This window comes from Myotis yumanensis, unplaced genomic scaffold (genome assembly GCF_028538775.1).
Source record: "Myotis yumanensis isolate MYYU_CA2020_CCGP unplaced genomic scaffold, mMyoYum1.0.hap1 SCAF_2, whole genome shotgun sequence".
NCBI classification, from domain to species: Eukaryota; Metazoa; Chordata; class Mammalia; order Chiroptera; family Vespertilionidae; genus Myotis; species Myotis yumanensis.
The window spans coordinates 36,047,576-36,066,988 of record NW_027223753.1 but is presented as its reverse complement, the minus strand read 5'-3'; the positions used below and the strand labels follow the sequence as shown (position 1 = coordinate 36,066,988).

Sequence of the window (19,413 nt, the reverse complement as noted above, 5' to 3'; positions counted from 1 at the left end):
CCTCCAAAAAGAAAATTGTTCTTGATTTTTGAGATCAAGGCTTGAGAAAGTAACAAGATTGAAATTTAAGTATATTATGTACTAAATTATGGTTTGTTCAGGGCTTTCTTTAGTGAATTCTTAAGTATGAATTTCTGAAGTATGAATTTCTTGGGAAGTTAATTCTCAAGTATGAATTTCTTTTCTAGCAGTCGCAGAGCCTGTTTTTGCTGTGGTCAAAGCTGACTGATAGATTGTGGTTTAAGTCACCTTATACAAAAATGTCTTCAACCCTGCTGGTCGAGACAAGAAATCTTGATGGGGTAGTTGGAGCTGAAAGCAGGTTAGGTATTTATTAAACATCACAGGACAGATTAAACTGTGGCTTGAAAAAGGGGCTATTTCTTTATGTTTTAACTGAGTTTATGTGCCTAACTCTTTAAAATATTAAACAGTATCAAGTGAGGCATTTTCATTCTTCTGAAAACATACTTTTCATTTTCTGACACGTGGTTTGACTTTATATCAGCTACATACTATTTTTTAAAAGCTCTCTTTTTAAGAGGGTAACCATTTTTCGAACAATTTGGGTCACCAAATGTTTAGCCCTTTAAAATTGACATTTGTAAAATTTGGGAAAGTTACTAATTCAACTTCCTATCCTCAAGGATTTAAAAAGGAGTGTTTTTCTTTCCTTTTTTGTGTGTCTTTTAACTTAACAATGACATATGGTATACCCTAGTCATTTTTAAAATGTGTACCTCTTGACCATCTATTTTGTTAAAAACTCTGGTTTTCCCAAGCTATGGAAAATTACTATCAGTTGATATGTAATGTATTATATAACTTCAGTAAGTAGTGAACAACTGGTGCCTGTACAACCAGATGGACACCAGCTCTCAGGAACCTATTTAAAAGTCTCATTTTCGCCATACTTCTGTCCCAAGTCCCTTATTTGAATTTGGATAGGAATGAAGAGGGAGAGAGAGATAGAAACATTGATAAGAGAATCATTGATCTGTTGCCTCCTGCACACTGCAAACTGTGACCTCCTGGTTCATAGGTCAACACTCACCTACTAAGTCATGCAATAAACTTGTTCCTTTCTCTCTCCTTTACAAAAAAAAAAAGTGAACTAAAAACCTCTTTAACCATTTACTTCTCGTCTTTGTTAGATGTTTTCCTAACATGTTACTTTATGCCCTGTTTTAATAAAAACAAAAAATTTTACTCTGGCTAGTTGCTCAGTGGTTAGAGCGCTGCCCATGCACTGAAGGATCATGGGTTCAATACCCGGTCAAGAGTACATACCTGGATTGCAGGTTCACTCCCCTGCCCCAGTCGATATGTCTCTCTCACATTGATGTTTCTCTCTCTCCCTTCTTCTGTCCTTCCCTCCCTCTCTTTCTCTTCTGCTGCCCCCACCCTTTCACACTCTAAAAATCAGTGGAAAAAATATCCTTGAGTGAAGATTAACAAAGAAATAAAAATAAAAACATAAAAAGTTCTGAGTAACATTGAGAAGTTACTGACCACAGAGCCCTTTAATTGCTTAGAGATCTTCGAGGTAATCTAAGGTATATTATTGTGTAGATTTCTGAAATCTAGTAAATCAGGAAACAAACTTCACTCAGAATTCTGAAATGCTGACACAAAGTATTATTTTGGTTGGCTGGCCAGTCCCTCTTTGCTTTTTTTCTGTTTCTGCTTTTCCCCTTAGGTCTGCACCTGTTCAGCATTTGGCAGGGTGGCAAGAGGAGGAGCAGCAGGGTGAAACTGACACAGTTCTGGTGAGTTTCACTTTGCTGCTCCTCCTGATTATCAGGGAAAGAATTTTGTTACTTTCTATTGGAATACGTCCATCTCCAAGTGGATCCTTAAGATGAGATCACAAAATTATTCCTTTAGTATTGACTCACTATTTGTATGTGCTCTGCTTACTCCAGTCTGCAGCGGCTCTTTGTGTTGGAGTTGGGAGTTTTGCTGATCCGGATGATCTGCCTGGGCTGGCACATTTTTTGGAGCACAGTAAGATCTTTGTAAAATATTATTCCTGGTGTTTTCCCCCTTTAAATTTGTATGAATTGATTTCAAAGATAGCTAACTGGCTTGATAGAAGTATATGTTTAACAAGAGAAAAGTCTAAGAAAAAAATCTTTATGAATACTATCACAGGTGAAGATTTAATTTTAATCTCCTTTAGTGTATTTGTTTTGAGGATTAGAATGAAACAACTTAGAAAACTATTTGAAAATGTAGGTTTTAGCTCAGCTGGTGTGGGTGAGAAGTTGAGTGTCAACCAGGTGGTCACGGTTTAATTCTTGGTCAGGGGACATGCCTGTGTTTTGGGCTTGAGCCTCAGTATGGGGGGAGGGGGGACGCCCAGGAGGTAGTCGATCAGTGATTCTCTTTCATCATTGATGTTTTTTATTTTTGTTTGTTTGTTTTTTTAATATATTTCATTGATTTTTTACAGAGAGGAAGGGAGAGGGATAGAGAGTTAGAAATATCAATGAGAGAGAAACATCGATCAGCTGCCTTCTGCACATTCCCTACTGGGTATGTGCCCACAACCAAGGTACATGCCCTTGACTGGAATCGAACCTGGGACCCTTGAGTCTGCAGGCCGATGCTCTATCCACCGAGCCAAACCAGTCAGGGCATCATTGATGTTTTTATCTCTCTCTCCCTCTCTCTGAAATCAATAAAAACATTATTAAAAATTTTATTATTTGGGTCTAGTAAAGCCAAAAGATCATCAGATAGTTGCCAGTCTCTAGGAATTTAGGCTAGAACCATGGGAGGGGCAGTCTCTTCCTAGGTTAGGCAGGCCCCAAGATGTCATAGCATCAGAAATACAGAAAATAAATTTTAAAAAGAAAAAGAAAAATTAATATTGAAAATAAAAAGGCATGATTACTATAAAACAAAATAGAAAATAGTTTAATCTCATTAAAACCTATATAAATGCTTTACAGTTATACTTAAATTTATATTTTTCCTGAATTACTCATTTTTTATATTCTGGTTTTTTAAGCTATTTGAAGGTAAACTTCTCACCTTATGAATTTTTATTGTAACAATCTGCATAAATGCTTATGTTTAAATTTTAACATTATCACAAATCATATTTCTTTAAAAATAAAATATTTAGTTTTTGAGTGTAAAAGTAATATATGAGCATTATAGAAAATTATAAAAACAAGTATAATGAAGAAACTATTATCCAGACATAACTATTGTTAATGTGTTGATATTATTTCTTCCAATATTTTTTCTTTGTATGAGAAATTTCCTTGATAATATAAACATTATCTATATCTTTGTTTTTGTGTGACTTTGTGTTCTTTTCACTTAGTGGTATTCATGGGTAGTTTGAAATATCCAGATGAGAATGGGTTTGATGCTTTCCTGAAGAAACATGGGGGTAGTGATAATGCTTCAACTGATTGTGAACGGACAGTCTTTCAGTTTGATGTCCAGAGGAAATACTTCAAGGAAGCCCTGGATAGGTAACTAACTCAAAATGTATTTTTATTTTAATTATATAATGACACCTTACAAATTGAAATATTGGGCATTGTTCCATGGTATTTCTTTTTAAGCAGTACTCTAATTCTGTAGCATTGTAACAATACTTCATTGGAGAAAAGAATATCTTTTCTCCCTTATTCTATAATGCTTAGTCTTTTTATTAAAGATTAAACTGAAGCCCTTAAATAACCTTTGGAGTTTTTTAAAACTCATACACACACACAAACACACACACACACACACACACACTCACACTAGAGGCCTAGTGCACGAAATTTGTGCACTTGTAGGGGTCCCTCAGTCTGGGAGCCTTCAGGGGATGTCCGACTGCCAGCTTAGGCCTGCTCCCAGTGGTGAGCAGGCCTAAGCCGGCAGTCGGACAACCTTAGCGCTGCCGCACAGGTAGGAGAGGCTCCTGCCACCGCCGCTGCTCTCACCAGCCGTGAGCCCGGCTCAGGGCTTCTGGCTGAGTGGTGCTCCCCCTGTGGGAGTGCACTGACCACCAGGGGGCAGCTCCTGTGTTGAGCGTCTGCCCCCTGGTGGTCAGTGCGTGTCATAGCAATCAGTCATTCCGCTATTCGGTTGATTTGCATATTAGCTTTTTGTTATATAGGATATATTTTATTGATTTTAGAGAGGAAGGGAGGGAGAGAGAGAGAGAAACATCAATGATGAGAGAGAATCATTGATCAGTTGCCTCCTACACGTCCCACACTGGGTATCGAGCCCTCACCTGGGCATGTGCTCTGACCGGCAATCAAACTGTGACCTCCTGGTTCATAGGTGGACATTCAACCACTGAGCCACGCCGGTTCAGCAATATCATTTTTTCTAATTTATTAGAAAACATGGAAAACAGAAACACAAAAGAGATAAGATTGCTCCTATTTTTATAATCTAGAGATAACCATGATTAATGTTTAGTATATAAGCATCTATATTTTTTACTCTGTTGGATCATATTGTTATGTCCTTTTATGTTTTTAAACAAGATAAATCATTTTTATAAATTATATAATTTATAAAATATAATTTTAAATGATTGTGTATCATTTACATTGTGTAGAAATACCATAATCTACTTAACCAGTTATATATTATCGGACAGTTGAGTTATTTCCAGTTTTCTAGTATTGTAATGAATATCCTAATCTTTGTGCACATGCTTGATTGTTTCTTTTAACTAAGTTTTAAGAAGTGAAATTTTGGAGTATATTTGCATGTATATTTAAGGCTTTTTCTTGTAAAATCCTTAATATTCACTGCAAAATTGCTTTTGAGAAAGTTTATATCAGTGCATTAGTAGAGTTTTGATATCACAAGGTTGCAGACTTAAGTCTACACTAGAATAAAAGAGTCATTTTATAAAAAATTCTAGATAAATGTAAGATTGAAATATAAAAAAAGAAATCTTGAATTTGACCAGTATAATGTAAGTCTTTTAAAGGTAGAAATATTGGCCTATTTTTTGTTGAGATATCTCCAGCGTCAACAATTTGGTATATACTAAGATATTTGTTGAATTCATTATGTATTTATTTGTAGAAAAACATAAAATCAAAACACAAATGACCAGAAAAACTCAAAACGTGACAAAGGTCCAGTTTTCTTAAAGGAATTGTCTTGTGCCATAAGAGATTAACATGACCTTGAGAAATCTTTTGGGGAAATTTCAATAAGTTGAAAGTATATGCCATTATTCTCAGTGGAATAAATATTTATGTGTTTCTGAACCCCCAAATTAACTTTTTTTGTTAAAACAATGTCAAAATCCCATTAAAATTGACACAATTAAAAAAAATTGACACAATTACTTTGATATTTATAATAAGGTAGAACAATGGTGGTTTTTCTTCACTAATCTATAGTTTGGCAGTCTACCTGTGTTTTTATAATATTTTATAGCTGTTTTTATTCATATACTTAAGGATATGTGCACAGAACATACATTGGGAAATCTGTTTATGTAATTAAACATTTAACTTCAAAAAACCCCAAAAGAATAGAGACCAAAAAAATCAAGGAAGGCATGCAAATGATGCTCAAGATTATCTAATCTAATAAAAGGCAAACATGCAAATTGACCGTACCTTCACCATGCTTTAAGCCACACCCACTAGCCAATCAGAGCAACTATATGCAAATTAACCCAACCAAGATGGCAGCCAGCACCCATGGAGCTGGAGCGAGCAGGAGGTTTGGTTGCTCCAGTGATGGAGGAAGCCAAGCTTCCCAGCCGGCTCTGAGCTCCACTGAAGGCAACAAAGTTTCAATTATAGAGGGTAAATAAATCCCAGAATAAAAAAAAAAAGAAAAAAAGGAGAGGCTGGGAGCTTCCTTCGCCGGGGGCTTGGCCAGCCTGAAAACGGCCCTCAGCCCCTCATCCAGACTGGCCAAGCACCCCAGTGGGGACTCCCCACCCTAAAAAGGGTGTGGCCAGACTGAAAACAGCTATTAGCCCCTCACCCAGGCTGGCCAAACCTCCATGGGGTGAGGGTCCCCACTCAGGAGGGTGCTTGACCAGCCTGCAAACAGCCATCAGCCCCTCACTCAGGCTGGCCAGGCACCCCAGCGGGACCCCCACCCTGATCCGGGACACCCTTCAGGGCAAACCAACCGGTCCCCACCCATACACCAGGCCTCTATCCCATATAATAAAAGGGTAATATGCAAACTGACCCTAACAGCAGAACAACTGGGAATGACTGTTCACTATGACACACACTGACCACCAGCAGGCAGACGCTCAACGCAGGAGCTGCCCCCTGGTGGTCAGTACACTCTCACAGGGGGAGCTCTGCTCAGCCACAAGCCAGGCTGATGGCTGCCAGTACAGCGGTGGTGGTGGGAGCCTCTCCCGCCTCCTCAGCAGCACTAAGGATGTCCGACTGCAGCTTAGGCCTACTCCCCGCTGGCAAGTGGACATCTCCCGAGGGCTCCCGGGCTGCCAGAGGGATGTCTGATTGCCAGCTTAGGCCCAATCCCCCGGGGAGCGGGCCTAAGCCAGCAGGTGGTCATCCCCCGAGGGGTCCTAGATTGTGAGAGGGCACAGGTCAGGCTGAGGGACCCCCCCTCGAGTGCACAAATTTTTGTGCACCGGGCCTCTAGTTTTTCTATAAACTTAGAAAATCAGGGATACTCTGAGAATGACTACATGTTTGCATAAAGTTTTCAGTTCTCCTGGTTCATAAAATCTTAAGCAGGGGACAAGTTGAATTCTGAAGTTGAAATCTTAAGCAATAGGACCAAATATAAAGAAGGAAAAAACCCACTTCACTGGGAAAAAGAATAGGCAAAAGTTATGTTGAATAAATTGTGACTACCTCAGAGATGATGAAGCGGCATAAAGTCTATTTAAAGAACTTGTTTCATTTCTTCTTAAAGAGGTTCTATACATTTTTTAAAATATATTTTATTGATTTTTTACAGAGAGGAAGGGAGAGGGATAGAGAGTTAGAAACATTGATGACCAAGAAACATCGATCAGCTGCCTCCTGCACACCCCCTACTGGGGATGTGCCCTCAACCAAGGTACATGCCCTTGACCGGAATCGAACCCGGGACCCTTTGGTCCGCAGGCCGACGCTCTATCCACTGAGCCAAACCAGTCAGGGCATCTATACATTTTTTAAAAAAATCTAAGAATTGCTTCAGGAAATCAGAAGATATTTATACCTTTAGTTCTACTTAAAATTAAAAAGAACCTACCAGAATTAAGAAGAATGCTACTGGATTAATAGGAGAAATTAATAAGAATATCAAATCATGATCATGCCACAATGGTAGACAGTGATAGAGCATTAAGTATTGTATATACTATAATAAATATGGTAATAGTATACCTCTACAGTTAAGGAATAAAAAGTCTTTGGATCATTTGTAAATGACTCATATACATAGTGTCAGTATTTTTGAATATGTCAGTAAAACCTAGTTTCCTCCCACAAATCCCATTGTTTATCAGTCTCTTGGGACATTTAAGGAAAAAGTTGAGGAAAAGACTGAATTTTTATCCTAGTAAGTAAATGAGAATCGAAACAACTTTTGCCCTGATGGATTTTCTAATTTTAATAAATTTGAACTCTATTAAGTATTTCAGTGTGAGGGCCAGAAACATCAAAGCCCAGGACATCTACAAAGTGCAATCTCTAAAGGAGAACCCCCCGCATAATAAGGTGGGACTCAACATTTCAAGATATAATCTCAATGTAAACAGAAAAAAAATTTGACAAAACCATTACTCTTTCACAATAAAACACTTAATAAACTAGGAATAAAAGGAAATTTTCTCCACCCGATAAAGAGTATCTGTAAATAACCCACAACTAACATCATACATAATGGTGAAATATTGAAAGCTTTCCCCCACAGATTAGGATCCACATGTCAGCTATTACCACTTCTGGTCAACATTGAAGTGGAGGTTTGAGCTAGGGCAGTTAGGCAAGAAGATGAAACTAAAGGTATGCAGATTGGAAAAGAAGTAAAACTATCTTTATTAGCAAGTAACATAATCTTATTCAAATGATTCTCATTATTTGTGAAGAATTCACCTACTCACTAAAATTTATTTGTAACTCCAAAATCAGTATGATGATTTTGCAGTCATTCATGGACATGTGAAAATTTTTATAAATTGTGAAAAAGTTGAGTTGCTGACACACATTCTCAGCTGAAGTTGAACAAGGCAACACCCTGCTTTTTTGTTTCAGCTTTCATGTAGAGGTGACCAGAGGATGGAGACCCTAGGGGACAGTATACTATAATTAAAAGGAGCTCTGGCTCTGGAGCCAGTTGGATGGAGTTTGATGTCAGTTTTTCCCAGTTAATGTACAGATTATGGTTGATATTATAACCATAAACTCCGAAGATTTATTTAGTTTTATTTTTTAAAATGTTTTTATTGATTTTAGAGAGAGAGGAAGGGGGAGAGAGAGAGAAACATCAATTGGCTATCTCCTATTTGTACCCTACTGGGGATCGAGCCTGCAACCCAGGCATGCACCCTGACTGGGAATCGAACCGACAGCCTCTTGGTGCATGGGTTGACACTCAACCAACTGAGCTACACCAGCCAGGGCATATTTTATTTTACTTTTTAATTTAATTTTCTTTTTAAATTTAAAATTTTTACTTTAGAGAGAGAGATGGGGGAGAGAGAGAGAAACATTGAGATTTATTTTTAAATAGACAAGCTAATTCTAAAACTTATAAGTGTGGTGATTGCCAGGGGGAGGAAAATGAGGGGAAGTGGAAGAGACCTATAGGGGGATAATTAATTAAAAAATGAAATAAAGTGAAAAAAAAAGTAATACAGGGGGCTAAGTATAGCCAAGATACTTTTGAATTGGAAAAATAACAAGGTATCAGGAATTGACCTACTAGATAATAAGATTTATTTTGTAATTAGGACATTGTGTAAGCAAAGAGATGATGGAATAGAGTAGAGATCCTGGGAAATAGACCAATGTATATGTGGACACTTGATTATTAATAGGGACAGTATGGAGCAGTGGGAAAGGGCTTTTTAAAGAAATGATTTCAAAACAGTTGGGCTTTTATAATGGCAGAAACAAAATTGACTCCCTACCTCACAACATATACAAAAAAATCAAGTTTAGGCGGATTATAGACCAAAAAAGTGAAGAGTACAGCTAAAAGTTTTAGAGATAAGTCTGAATTTAGCTTAAGTAAGAATTATCACATAAAATACAGGAAGCATATAACATGAAGGCAAATGATTGTGCATTATGTTTATTAAAAGGTACCATAAAGAGTATGAAAAAAAAAACCAGAAAGTGGAAGAATATGTTTACAATACATTACATTTAGAATAACTGTCCTTGATTTTTAATTATTAGATTATATATATAATTATATGTAACATACTTACCATATGTAAATGGATAATTATATATATTTCTAGAGTCAATAAGAAAAAGTACCACCTCTTAGAAAAAAAGCATTAAATAGGCATTTTACTAAAGAAGAAATTAAAATTATTAATAAATATATGAAATGGTATTCACCTTCATTAGGTATCAGGAAAATATAAATGAAAACCATCATGAGATTTAACTATCTACTTATATAAAAACCATGGGTGGTGTTTGTCACATATGGACTAACAGCGACCAAGCAGAAGGAAGTCAGTCCTACAGGGGTTGTCTTGGCAACGGCTGCGCCCTCCCCCAAGCTGTTTCCCAGAGCTATTTCCTGTAAGGGTGGAGTTTGAGGCAGGAACCCGCCCTGGGAGCGTGGAGGCAGATCTTTCTAAAGCAGTGATGGCGAACCTATGACACCCGTGTCAGAGGTGACATGCGAACTCATTTTTTTGGTTGATTTTTCTTTGTTAAATGGCATTTAAATATATAAAATAAATATCAAAAATATAAATCTTTGTTTTACTATGGTTGCAAATATCAAAAAATTTCTATATGTGACAAGGCACCAGAGTAAAGTTAGGGTTTTTCAAAATGCTGGCACGCCGAGCTCAAAAGGTTTGTCATCACTGTAATCTAAAGTATGCCACGCCAGTACGGGGTGAACCTGAGTGGGGCGGGTGAAAGGTTTAGAAAAGACAGAAAAGAGAATGAAAGCTGGGTTTCAGTGGGACGCTGCTTCTCTGAGAGACAGCGACCACGCCCACAGCCATGCCTTTATTTTATAGCAGATGCTACGAGGCAAAGTAAGGGCGTGACCAAGATGTTTACAAACATTCTCCTGGGTTTCAATCCTACTCAGCTACATGCACTTGAACTCTATCAAGCCCACATCACTCAGGCACGTGGGGCCACGTGTTCCGATCATAGGTTCACACTCACAGCTACAGCTGTTGGCTATAATTGTGCTGGGAGAGCCCTGCCCTCCAAGCTGGGACTTGCACATGGCAATGAGAGGACTGTGCCCTCTCATCAGTCCAAGGCTTGAACCTGACCAAAACACTGTACCAGCTCCCCACAATAAAGTTTTAATTCTGTTTCTTTGTTACTAATGTTGTGGCCCCACCCCATAACAAAGAAACAAAGGAAAATTTCCCCATCGAATTTCTGAATAGTATTACTCCTTCGGGAATGCCGTGTCATAAATTAAAATTGAAAGTGGGTGCAATCATCATGCTATTGAGAAATCTCAGTAGTAAATGGGGTCTTTGTAATGGTATCAGATTTATTATCAAAAGATTATGACCTAACATTATTGAAACTGAAGTACTAATAGGATCTGCAGAGGGAGAGGCTGTTCTGATTCCAAGAATTAATTTGTCTCCATCTGACACTGGCCTCCCATTTAAATTGATTCGACGATGGTTTCCTGTGATGCCAGCATTTGTGATGACTATTAATAAATCACAAGGACAAACTCTAGACAGAGTAGGCATGTTCCTACCTGAACCCGTTTTTGCACATGGTCAGTTATATGTTGCTTTCTCTCGAGTTTGAAGAGCATGTGATGTTACAGTTAAAGTTCTAAGAACTTCATCACAAGGGAAATTAGTCAAGCACTCTGAAAGTGTTTTCACTCTTAATGTGGTGTACAGGGAGATAGTAGAATAAGTTTAATCACTTTATCAGTCATTGTTTGCATCACTGTTGTTTTTATATCATGTTTTTGTTGTTTTCATATCATGTTTTTGTCGTTTTTATATCATGCCTCTGTTGTTGTTATATCCTTTTGTTACTGTTTATTAATAAATTTATACATTATTTTCATATACATTTTACTAATTTCCTTTCATCTCTCACACTTCTATTATAGAGAAAGGGCAAATAGCAATATTAAAATATCTCTGCTAATTAATTCCCTTTTTAAAAAAATGTATTTTATTGATTTTTTACAGAGAGGAAGGGAGAGAGATAGAGAGTTAGAAACATCAATGAGAGAGAAACATCTATCAGCTGCCTCCTGCACACTCCCCACTGGGGATGTGCCCGCAACCAAGATACATGCCCTTGACCAGAATCGAACCTGGGACCCTTGAGTCCGCAGGCCGATGCTCTATCCACTGAGCCAAATAGGTTAGGGCAATTAATTCTTTTTTAATGTGCACGAATTTCGTGCACCGGGCTACTAGTTTTACATATTGCTGAAAAATTTAAAGTCTGACAATACCAAATGAGGGTGAGTTTGGGAAATGGAGGAATTGGAACTGCTGGTGTAAGTGTAAATTAGTATAATCACTTTGAAAAAGTTTGATATTATCTAGTGATATTGAACATGCGCATGTTATTATCTAGGATTGCCTTTCCTACAAATATATGTGTATATATAAACAAACTTGTACACATTTATAAGAATATTAATGTTTATGACAGCATTGTTTTTAATAGTAAATATGGGATAAGCCCAATTGTCCATCAGCAGTAGAATGGATGAATAAATTCATACAGTGGCATATTCTACTGTGTTGCAAATAAATGAAACAGCCACATATACCATATGGATGAATATTAAAAACATATGTTGAGTTAAATAAATTAGACACAAAGAATACATAGTTTATTTCTATATAAGGTTCAAAAACCTGTATTTTCTAGTACACATATTCTCAGGGACATGATAGTGTTCTCTTTGGTGGCAAATACTGGTTCTTGGGGGGTGAAAAATGTTTGATATGATAATGGTTTGTGGCCTCCAAAAGCTTAATCTTACATAACAAAATTTTTACTTGCTATTTAATTTCTCCTTGAGTGTTCTTTAAGTATATCATAAGCACCATTGACACTGACGTTGAGTTTGTGGAAGATATACAAAGTGTATGCAAGGTCAGAGCTACAAAACTGGTGGATAGATGATGGGAGTACTTTCAAATGATTATTTGATCTCAGAGACATCCACTGTAGGTCGATTGCACATATGTGCCAGTTGGTTGCCATTGCGGATGTTGTTTAATTTTGATCCTTCATGCATTTGGGTGTGACTTTGGGTTTTAGAATTAAATAAGAATAATCTGTTTTATTATTTAATTCATCAAAAGTTATTTAACCCATCAATTATACCATATACTGAAAAGGAAAAAATGTTGACAGTATCTTAATGAATATCTAGTAGCTAGTTAAAAGTTTCTTCTCTAAGTGAGCTTCAAAACCGAATTATCTACACAAATATTCATAACAGAATTATTCATGACAAAAAAGTACAAACAACTAAATGTCCCTCAACTAATGTATAGACAAACAAAATGTGGTATACATCCATACAGTGAATACTATTTAGTGATGAAATTAAAGAACTGCTGATACAAGCTATGACAGGTGAACCTTGAAAACATTGTTAAATTTAAAAAGCCACTTATGCCTGGCTGGTTTGTTTGGCTCAGTGCATAGAGTGTTGGCTTGCGGACTGAAGGGTTCCAGGTTCGATTCTGGTCAAGGGCACATGCCTGGGTTGCGGGCTCAATCCCTAGTGGGGGAGTATGCAGGAGGCAGCCAATCAATGATTCTCTCTCATCATTGATGTTTCTATCTCTCTCTCCTTCTCCCTTCCTCTCTGAAATCAATAAAAATATATTTTTTAAAAAGCCACTTATGAAAGACCACAATTGTGTGATTCCACTTACGTGAAATGTCCAGAACAGGCAAATCCACAGACACAGAAAATAAATTAATGGCTGCCTAGGTGGGGAGGGCTAATATCCAATTTCTTTGTGGGATATTGAAATAGCCAAAATTAATTTATAGTGATAGTTGCACAACTCTGTGAATATACTGAAAAATGTGTACTAAATTTTACAGTATGTGAAGTAGACCTCAATAAAGTTGTGAAAAAGTTTCTTCTCAGATAAGCAAAAGTTAAAAGTATAATAAATATTATAGAAGTTTTTTATGTATTTTACTTTTGATGGAAAAATTAATTTAAGAATTGATTCCATTGCTATTATATAAATGCTAATTTGCATATATAATTTGATACATCACAATTTATATAAGTAAATTACATTAAATAGCAGTTACAGTTATAACATTAAGTGAAATACTAATAGCCTTTAAATTTTTTTTAACTTAAAATTTTTATTTAATTGTTTGTAACCATGCATTGAATAAAAAGTAGGCTTTATACACTTTTTATGTATAAAACCACAGCTACACATCCTATCTACTAAAGAGAGACTCTGCTAATTGACCCTCATGCCGTCGCAAAGATGGTGGTGCCCACAGCCAATAAGGCAGGAATATGCTCATTGACTGCCCTGCCCTCAAAGATGGCAGCGCCCACAGCCAATAAGCAGGGAACATGCTAATTACTGCCCTGCCCTCAAAGATGGTGGCGCCCATAGCCAGTAAGGAGGGAATATGCTAATTGACTGCCATGCCCTCAAAGGTGGCGGCACCCACAGTCACAGATGATGGTGCCCAGTCCCCTCAGCCCCACCAGGGCTGCAGGTGCACTGCAAGGCTGGGCCCGCCTCAAGGCGGGCCCCGCTGCTCCACATGCCTGCTTCCAGAAACCCTAGTCCCCACAGTCCCCCAACTGCTCAGGGCCGGCCCAAGGTGCAGACAAGTTTCGGATGGTGGCTGCCCAGCTGACGCTTGAGGTACAAGCAAGACTTGGATGGCAGCTGCCCAGGCGCCCAGGGCCAGCCCGAGGTGCAGGCAAGCCTTGGGTGGCAGCTGCCCAGCCACCCAGGGCTGACCAGGGCTGGCCAAGGCTTGCACTGCCGGCAGTGGCAGCAGCAGAGGTGTGATGGGGGCGTCGCCTTCCCCTGATCACTGGGTCAACTCCTGCCCCTGAGGACTCCCAGTCTGTGAGAGGGGGCAGGCCGGGCTGAGGGACCCCCCCTCCAGTGCATGAATTTTCATGCACAGGGCCTCTAGTACAGTATATAAACAGATAGATCATATATCTGTGATATTAAAATTTCATGGAGTGATTAGGAGAAAATTTCTACAAAGCCTCCCTCAGGTTGAAAATGAAAAAACAAAGTCAAGAAACAACTGGTCTAAAATACATAAAGGTGGTAAAACTATAAAGGAAAGCAGAGAGATGATTACCATAACATTTGGAATATTAACTCTAAGGATAGGATTGGTGTTAGATGCTTCTAGAGTTTTGATAGTGGTCTATTTCTTGACCTGGGGTGGTGAACTCAGTTATGCATTAGTCTGTATGTTTATGTTTTATATACTTTTCTGCATGCTGTTAAATTTCATGATTAAAAAAAGTAGTTTGTAGACTTTAAATATAGAAATGCAGAATATTGTTCAGATTTCTCCCACACATGATCATGAACTAATCTCCAACTTAGTAAAATGTCTTAAAAAAGTGAGATGTTGACTGATGAAATGCTTTTACTGAACAAAAACAGAAATGCCATTTTTTTGTGTGTTTTTTCAGGTGGGCCCAGTTCTTCATCCATCCACTAATGATCAGAGATGCGATTGACCGTGAAGTTGAAGCTGTTGACAGTGGTGAGAGAAGTGCTTTATGTCTTACCACTTTTTCCTTTATAGAACCAGTTTTTTATTTAGCACATTTATCATTCTTTATCACTACTCTATTTTATTTTTATATAATAAGGGTTAAATTGAAATAGATGTGTCATGTTTATTCCTGAAGCCGTTAAATGTATAATTCAGCATGGATTTGAAGTAAAAGGATGGTAGATTTTTATTTTTTTTTCAGGCTTTTAAAAAATATATGTTTTTATTGATTTCAGAGAGAGGAAGGGAGAGGGAGAGATAGAAACACCAACTATGGGAGAGAATTATAACTGGCTGCTCCCCTCATGGCCCCTATGGGGATTGAGCCTGCAACCCTGGCATGTGCCCTGACTGGGAATCGAATTGTGATCTCCTGTTTCATAATAGGGGTGCTCAACCACTGAGCCATACTGCCCAGGCTTTTTTATTAACACTTTCATCAGTAAAATCTTGGATATAGCATCCTGGAGTTTAAACCTTCACATCATTAATTACCTAGTTTTATTTGAAAATAAGGGAAAACCTCTAGAAAGAAGAACTGACTACCCAATGTTATAAATATGTTAAGTCATAGAGCCTAGCCTAGATTATTGATTTCTCCACTTCAGTTTTATAGCACATGATTAATTTTTGTTACTTCCTTACTTTCAGTTCTTTAAGCTTGAGTTTCCAGGTAATAAAGTAGATACAGAATTTCATTTAATTAAAAGTGTTTCTTTAAAACTGACAGAATATCAGCTTGCAAGACCTTCTGATGCAAACAGAAAGGAAATGTTGTTTGGAAGCCTTGCTAGACCTGGACATCCTATGGGGAAATTTTTTTGGGGTAAGATACTTTAGCTTGTTTCATATTTTCTAGTTAAGGAAGATTGAGAATATGAAAAGTTGATAAAGAATGGAAAATTATAAAAGTAGGGTAGCTAGGTAACTTTTACATTTTCAAATACAAAGTAGTATTGCCTATATTAGGTTCTCTAATATTGAATATATGAAGAATAGCACCTAACATTTTGTGAATGCTTTGTTGGTGTTAGATACTCTGCTGACACCACATAAATTATCTCATTTGATCATCAAAACAGTGTTATGAGCTGGTTACTATTGTCATCTCTAAAGATAAAGAAACACACTAAGAGGAGACAATTTGCTTAAATCACACACTGATGGGATTTGAACCTCAGTGTGTGTGTGTGTGTGTATGTATGTATATGTGTGTATATATATCTCTACACTAATAAAAGACAAACATGCAAATTGACTGTACCTTTGCTATGCCTTAAGCCATGCCCACCAGCCAGTCATAGTGACTATATGCAAATTAGCCCAACCAAGATGGCGGCCAGCACCCACGGAGCTGGAGTGAGCAGGAGGCTTGGTTGCCCAGTGATGGAGGAAGCCAAGCTTCCCGCCTGCCGCAGCTGGCTCTGAGCTCCACTCAAGGCTACAAAGTTTCAATTATAGAAGATAAATAAACCCCAGATACCTGCTTTCACCTGGCTGTGGCCATGGAGCTGGAGCAAGCAGGAGGCTTGGGTTGCCCCTGGTGATGGAGGAAGCCAAGCTTCCCACCCCGCCCTGGCCGGCTCTGAGCTCCCCTCAAGGCTACAAAGTTTCAATTATAGAAGGTAAATAAATCCCAGAATAAAAAAAGAAAAAAAGGAGAGGCTGGGAGCTTCTGTCGCTGGGGGGCTTGGCCAGCCTGAAAACGGCCCTCAGCCCCTCACCCATACTGGCCAAGCACCCCAGTGGGGACCCCCCACCCTAAAAAGGGTGTGGCCAGACTGAAAACAGCTATCAGCCCCTCACCCAGGCTGGCCAGGCACCCCAGCGGGACTCCATCCTGTTCCGGGACACCCTTCAGGGCAAACCAGCTGGTCCCCACCCATGCACCAGGCCTCTATCCTATATAGTAAAAGGGTAATATGCAAACTGACCCTAATAGCAGAACGACTGGGAATGACTGGTCACTATGACACACACTGACCACCAGCGGGCAGACGCTCAATGCAGAAGCTGCCCCCTGGTGGTCAGTGCGCTCTCACAGGGGGAGCTCTGCTCAGCCACAAGCCAGGCTGATGGCTGCCAGCACAGCGGTAGTGGCAGGAGCCTCTCCCGCCTCCTCAGCAGCACTAAGGATGTCTGACTGCAGCTTAGGTCTGCTCCCTGCTGGTAAGTGGACATCCCCCGAGGGCTGCCGGGCTGCCAGAGGGATGTCTCACTGCCGGCTTGGGCCCGATCCCCCAGGGAGTGGGCCTAAGCCAGCAGGTGGATATCCTCCAAGGGGACCCAGACTGCAAGAGGGCATAGGCCGGGCTGAGGGACCTCCCGAGTGCACAAGTTTTTGTGCACCGGGCCTCTAGGGTGTGTGTGTGTGTGTGTGTGTGTGTGTGTGTGTGTGTGTGTGTAAAAGGCTAATATGCTAAGTGTCCAGCCGTCTGACCAGTTGCTATGATGCACACTGACCACCAGGGGGCAGGCAACACAGGAGCTGCACCCTGGAACCAGAGAGGGGGAGCCTGATTCCTTGCAGGGCCGTGTGATTACACCTTCGGCCGTGGGTTATGTTGTTGCTGGCGCACTGTCGGACCGAATCTGGTTTACTGCGCACTTGTGTTTGTGTTCCACACGTTGTATGACAGCAACTTAGCAGAGTGCTCTCTCGCACTCTGGGACCCCTTGGGGGATGTCGGAGAGCTGGTTTTGGTCCTATCCCCACAGGCCAGGCCGAGGGACCCCACCTGCCGAAGGGACCCCCTTAACTCTGCTGTGGCACTGCCCCAGGTGCCGGGGAGGGATCGCGGGATGTTAGCTCCAGGGCATGTCTGGCCCATCTCACCCAGTCCTGCCCTGCCGGCCACCTTCTAATTTCCTTTCAATGTGCATGAGTCCATGCACTGGGTCACTAGTCTGATTATAAAATCTGTTCTCTTCCCCAACCTGACATTTCCGTTTATCAACAGAGATTCAGCAATTATTTCTCTAATAGTTTTTGAGCTGTGACCTAATTTTGTTTAACTGGTAAGCTGTTTAAATGGTATCTGTTTTTAATAATGCCATTTTCTTAGTTTTATATCAGTTACAGCCTCATATTAATCCTCTTGACCAAATCTGGGGTTTATAGATTGAAATGGTACTTCATTCAAAGGATGTTTTGCTTCTTTGTATATTTTGTACAGTTATAAACATTTTATATGGCATCCATGCTTTATGTGGTTTATTTCTAAGAATTATACAGAATATTATAAAAGTAATTCAGAGATAAAATCTGATTTGAATGGTAGACTAATTATTAAGAAAGGAAGTTTAAGGCAATTATTGTTGCTAAGGTTTTACCAACTAGAGATTATTAATATCTTATGTGTTAAAATATATCTCAGAATTGTTTCTTGGGAATTTTTGTCTTAGAGTGATATTATTACTATTATACACTGGTTCAATATTCTTGAGTCACTTAGGTTATTTCATTAATTATATATAGTAGCAGAGTATGCATTATTGGGATAGAGACTTTGAGCAAAGTAAACTTTATTTCTATAATATTTTTCATCTTTTTACAGGAAATGCTGAGACTCTCAAACATGAGCCAAAAAGGAATAATATTGATACATATACTAGACTGAGAGAATTCTGGATGCGTTACTACTCTTCTCATTACATGACATTAGTGGTTCAATCCAAAGGTAATATTACCTATTATGGCCCTTATGTTTACTCTGAAATAGTGGGTTTTTTGGATTTGTTTGCTTTGACTAGTGTTGCAGTGAGTGCACTGTTAATAACTTTAGTGCTTGATCCTAATTATGAACTAAAGGAAATCAGAATTTGGAGAGGTTACATAGCAAGTGGCTAAGAGTTCAGGAAGCACAAAATCATCTGATTATCAGCAAATGTTTTTTTCTCTTATAAACAGATCTTATTCTAAGCTAGTTAGTGAGTTATACTAATGTACTAATAGGTCATAAATTGTTTGTTTGTTTTTAAGTCACATTCAGCTACTGCCTCTGTTACCTCTCATTGTGAATTTAATCCATATTGATGATAAACTCTTATAGGGGAAGGTGTCTGCTTTTCATCCTTCTGTAGGGTCCAGTAAAATGGCATGATTAATTGAATTCCGTTATGGTAATGCTGGTAGTATCTTAAATGTAAAATACTGATCAATTCCTCTACTCTTTTCCTTCTTTTATCATTATCTTCAGTAGCTTGTGTTAACTTTTTCTCATTAAAGAAATCATAGTAGTTCTCTTTACCTTTCAATCAGCTTTGGTTATTTTTCAAAGTTATCAGTTGCTAAACTATTCCTTTTGAAATACTGTATAGTTTACACATTTTTTACAAAAAAAAAAGACATGTTCCTCTCACCCTAATATTCTTATTTTTATAAAGTTTTGTTCTTTCATTATCAAAATTCAGGTCAGAGCTGACTTGGCATTTAAATGTAACACATTTTTGCATTTAGAATCAAAATTAGTCTATTAAAGTT

At 38.6% G+C, this 19,413-nt stretch overlaps 1 protein-coding gene across 1 annotated transcript in view; it reads left to right on the top strand.

Moving 5' to 3' along the window:
- Positions 1-19,413, top strand: part of NRDC (nardilysin convertase) — a 72,630-nt gene that overhangs the window by 20,697 nt on the left and 32,520 nt on the right. The window contains exons 3-7 of the mRNA XM_070405102.1: positions 1,926-2,007; positions 3,338-3,491; positions 14,845-14,918; positions 15,661-15,756; positions 18,488-18,610. Coding sequence (XP_070261203.1) covers positions 1,926-2,007; positions 3,338-3,491; positions 14,845-14,918; positions 15,661-15,756; positions 18,488-18,610 — 529 coding nt within the window. The remainder of the gene's footprint in view (positions 1-1,925; positions 2,008-3,337; positions 3,492-14,844; positions 14,919-15,660; positions 15,757-18,487; positions 18,611-19,413) is intronic.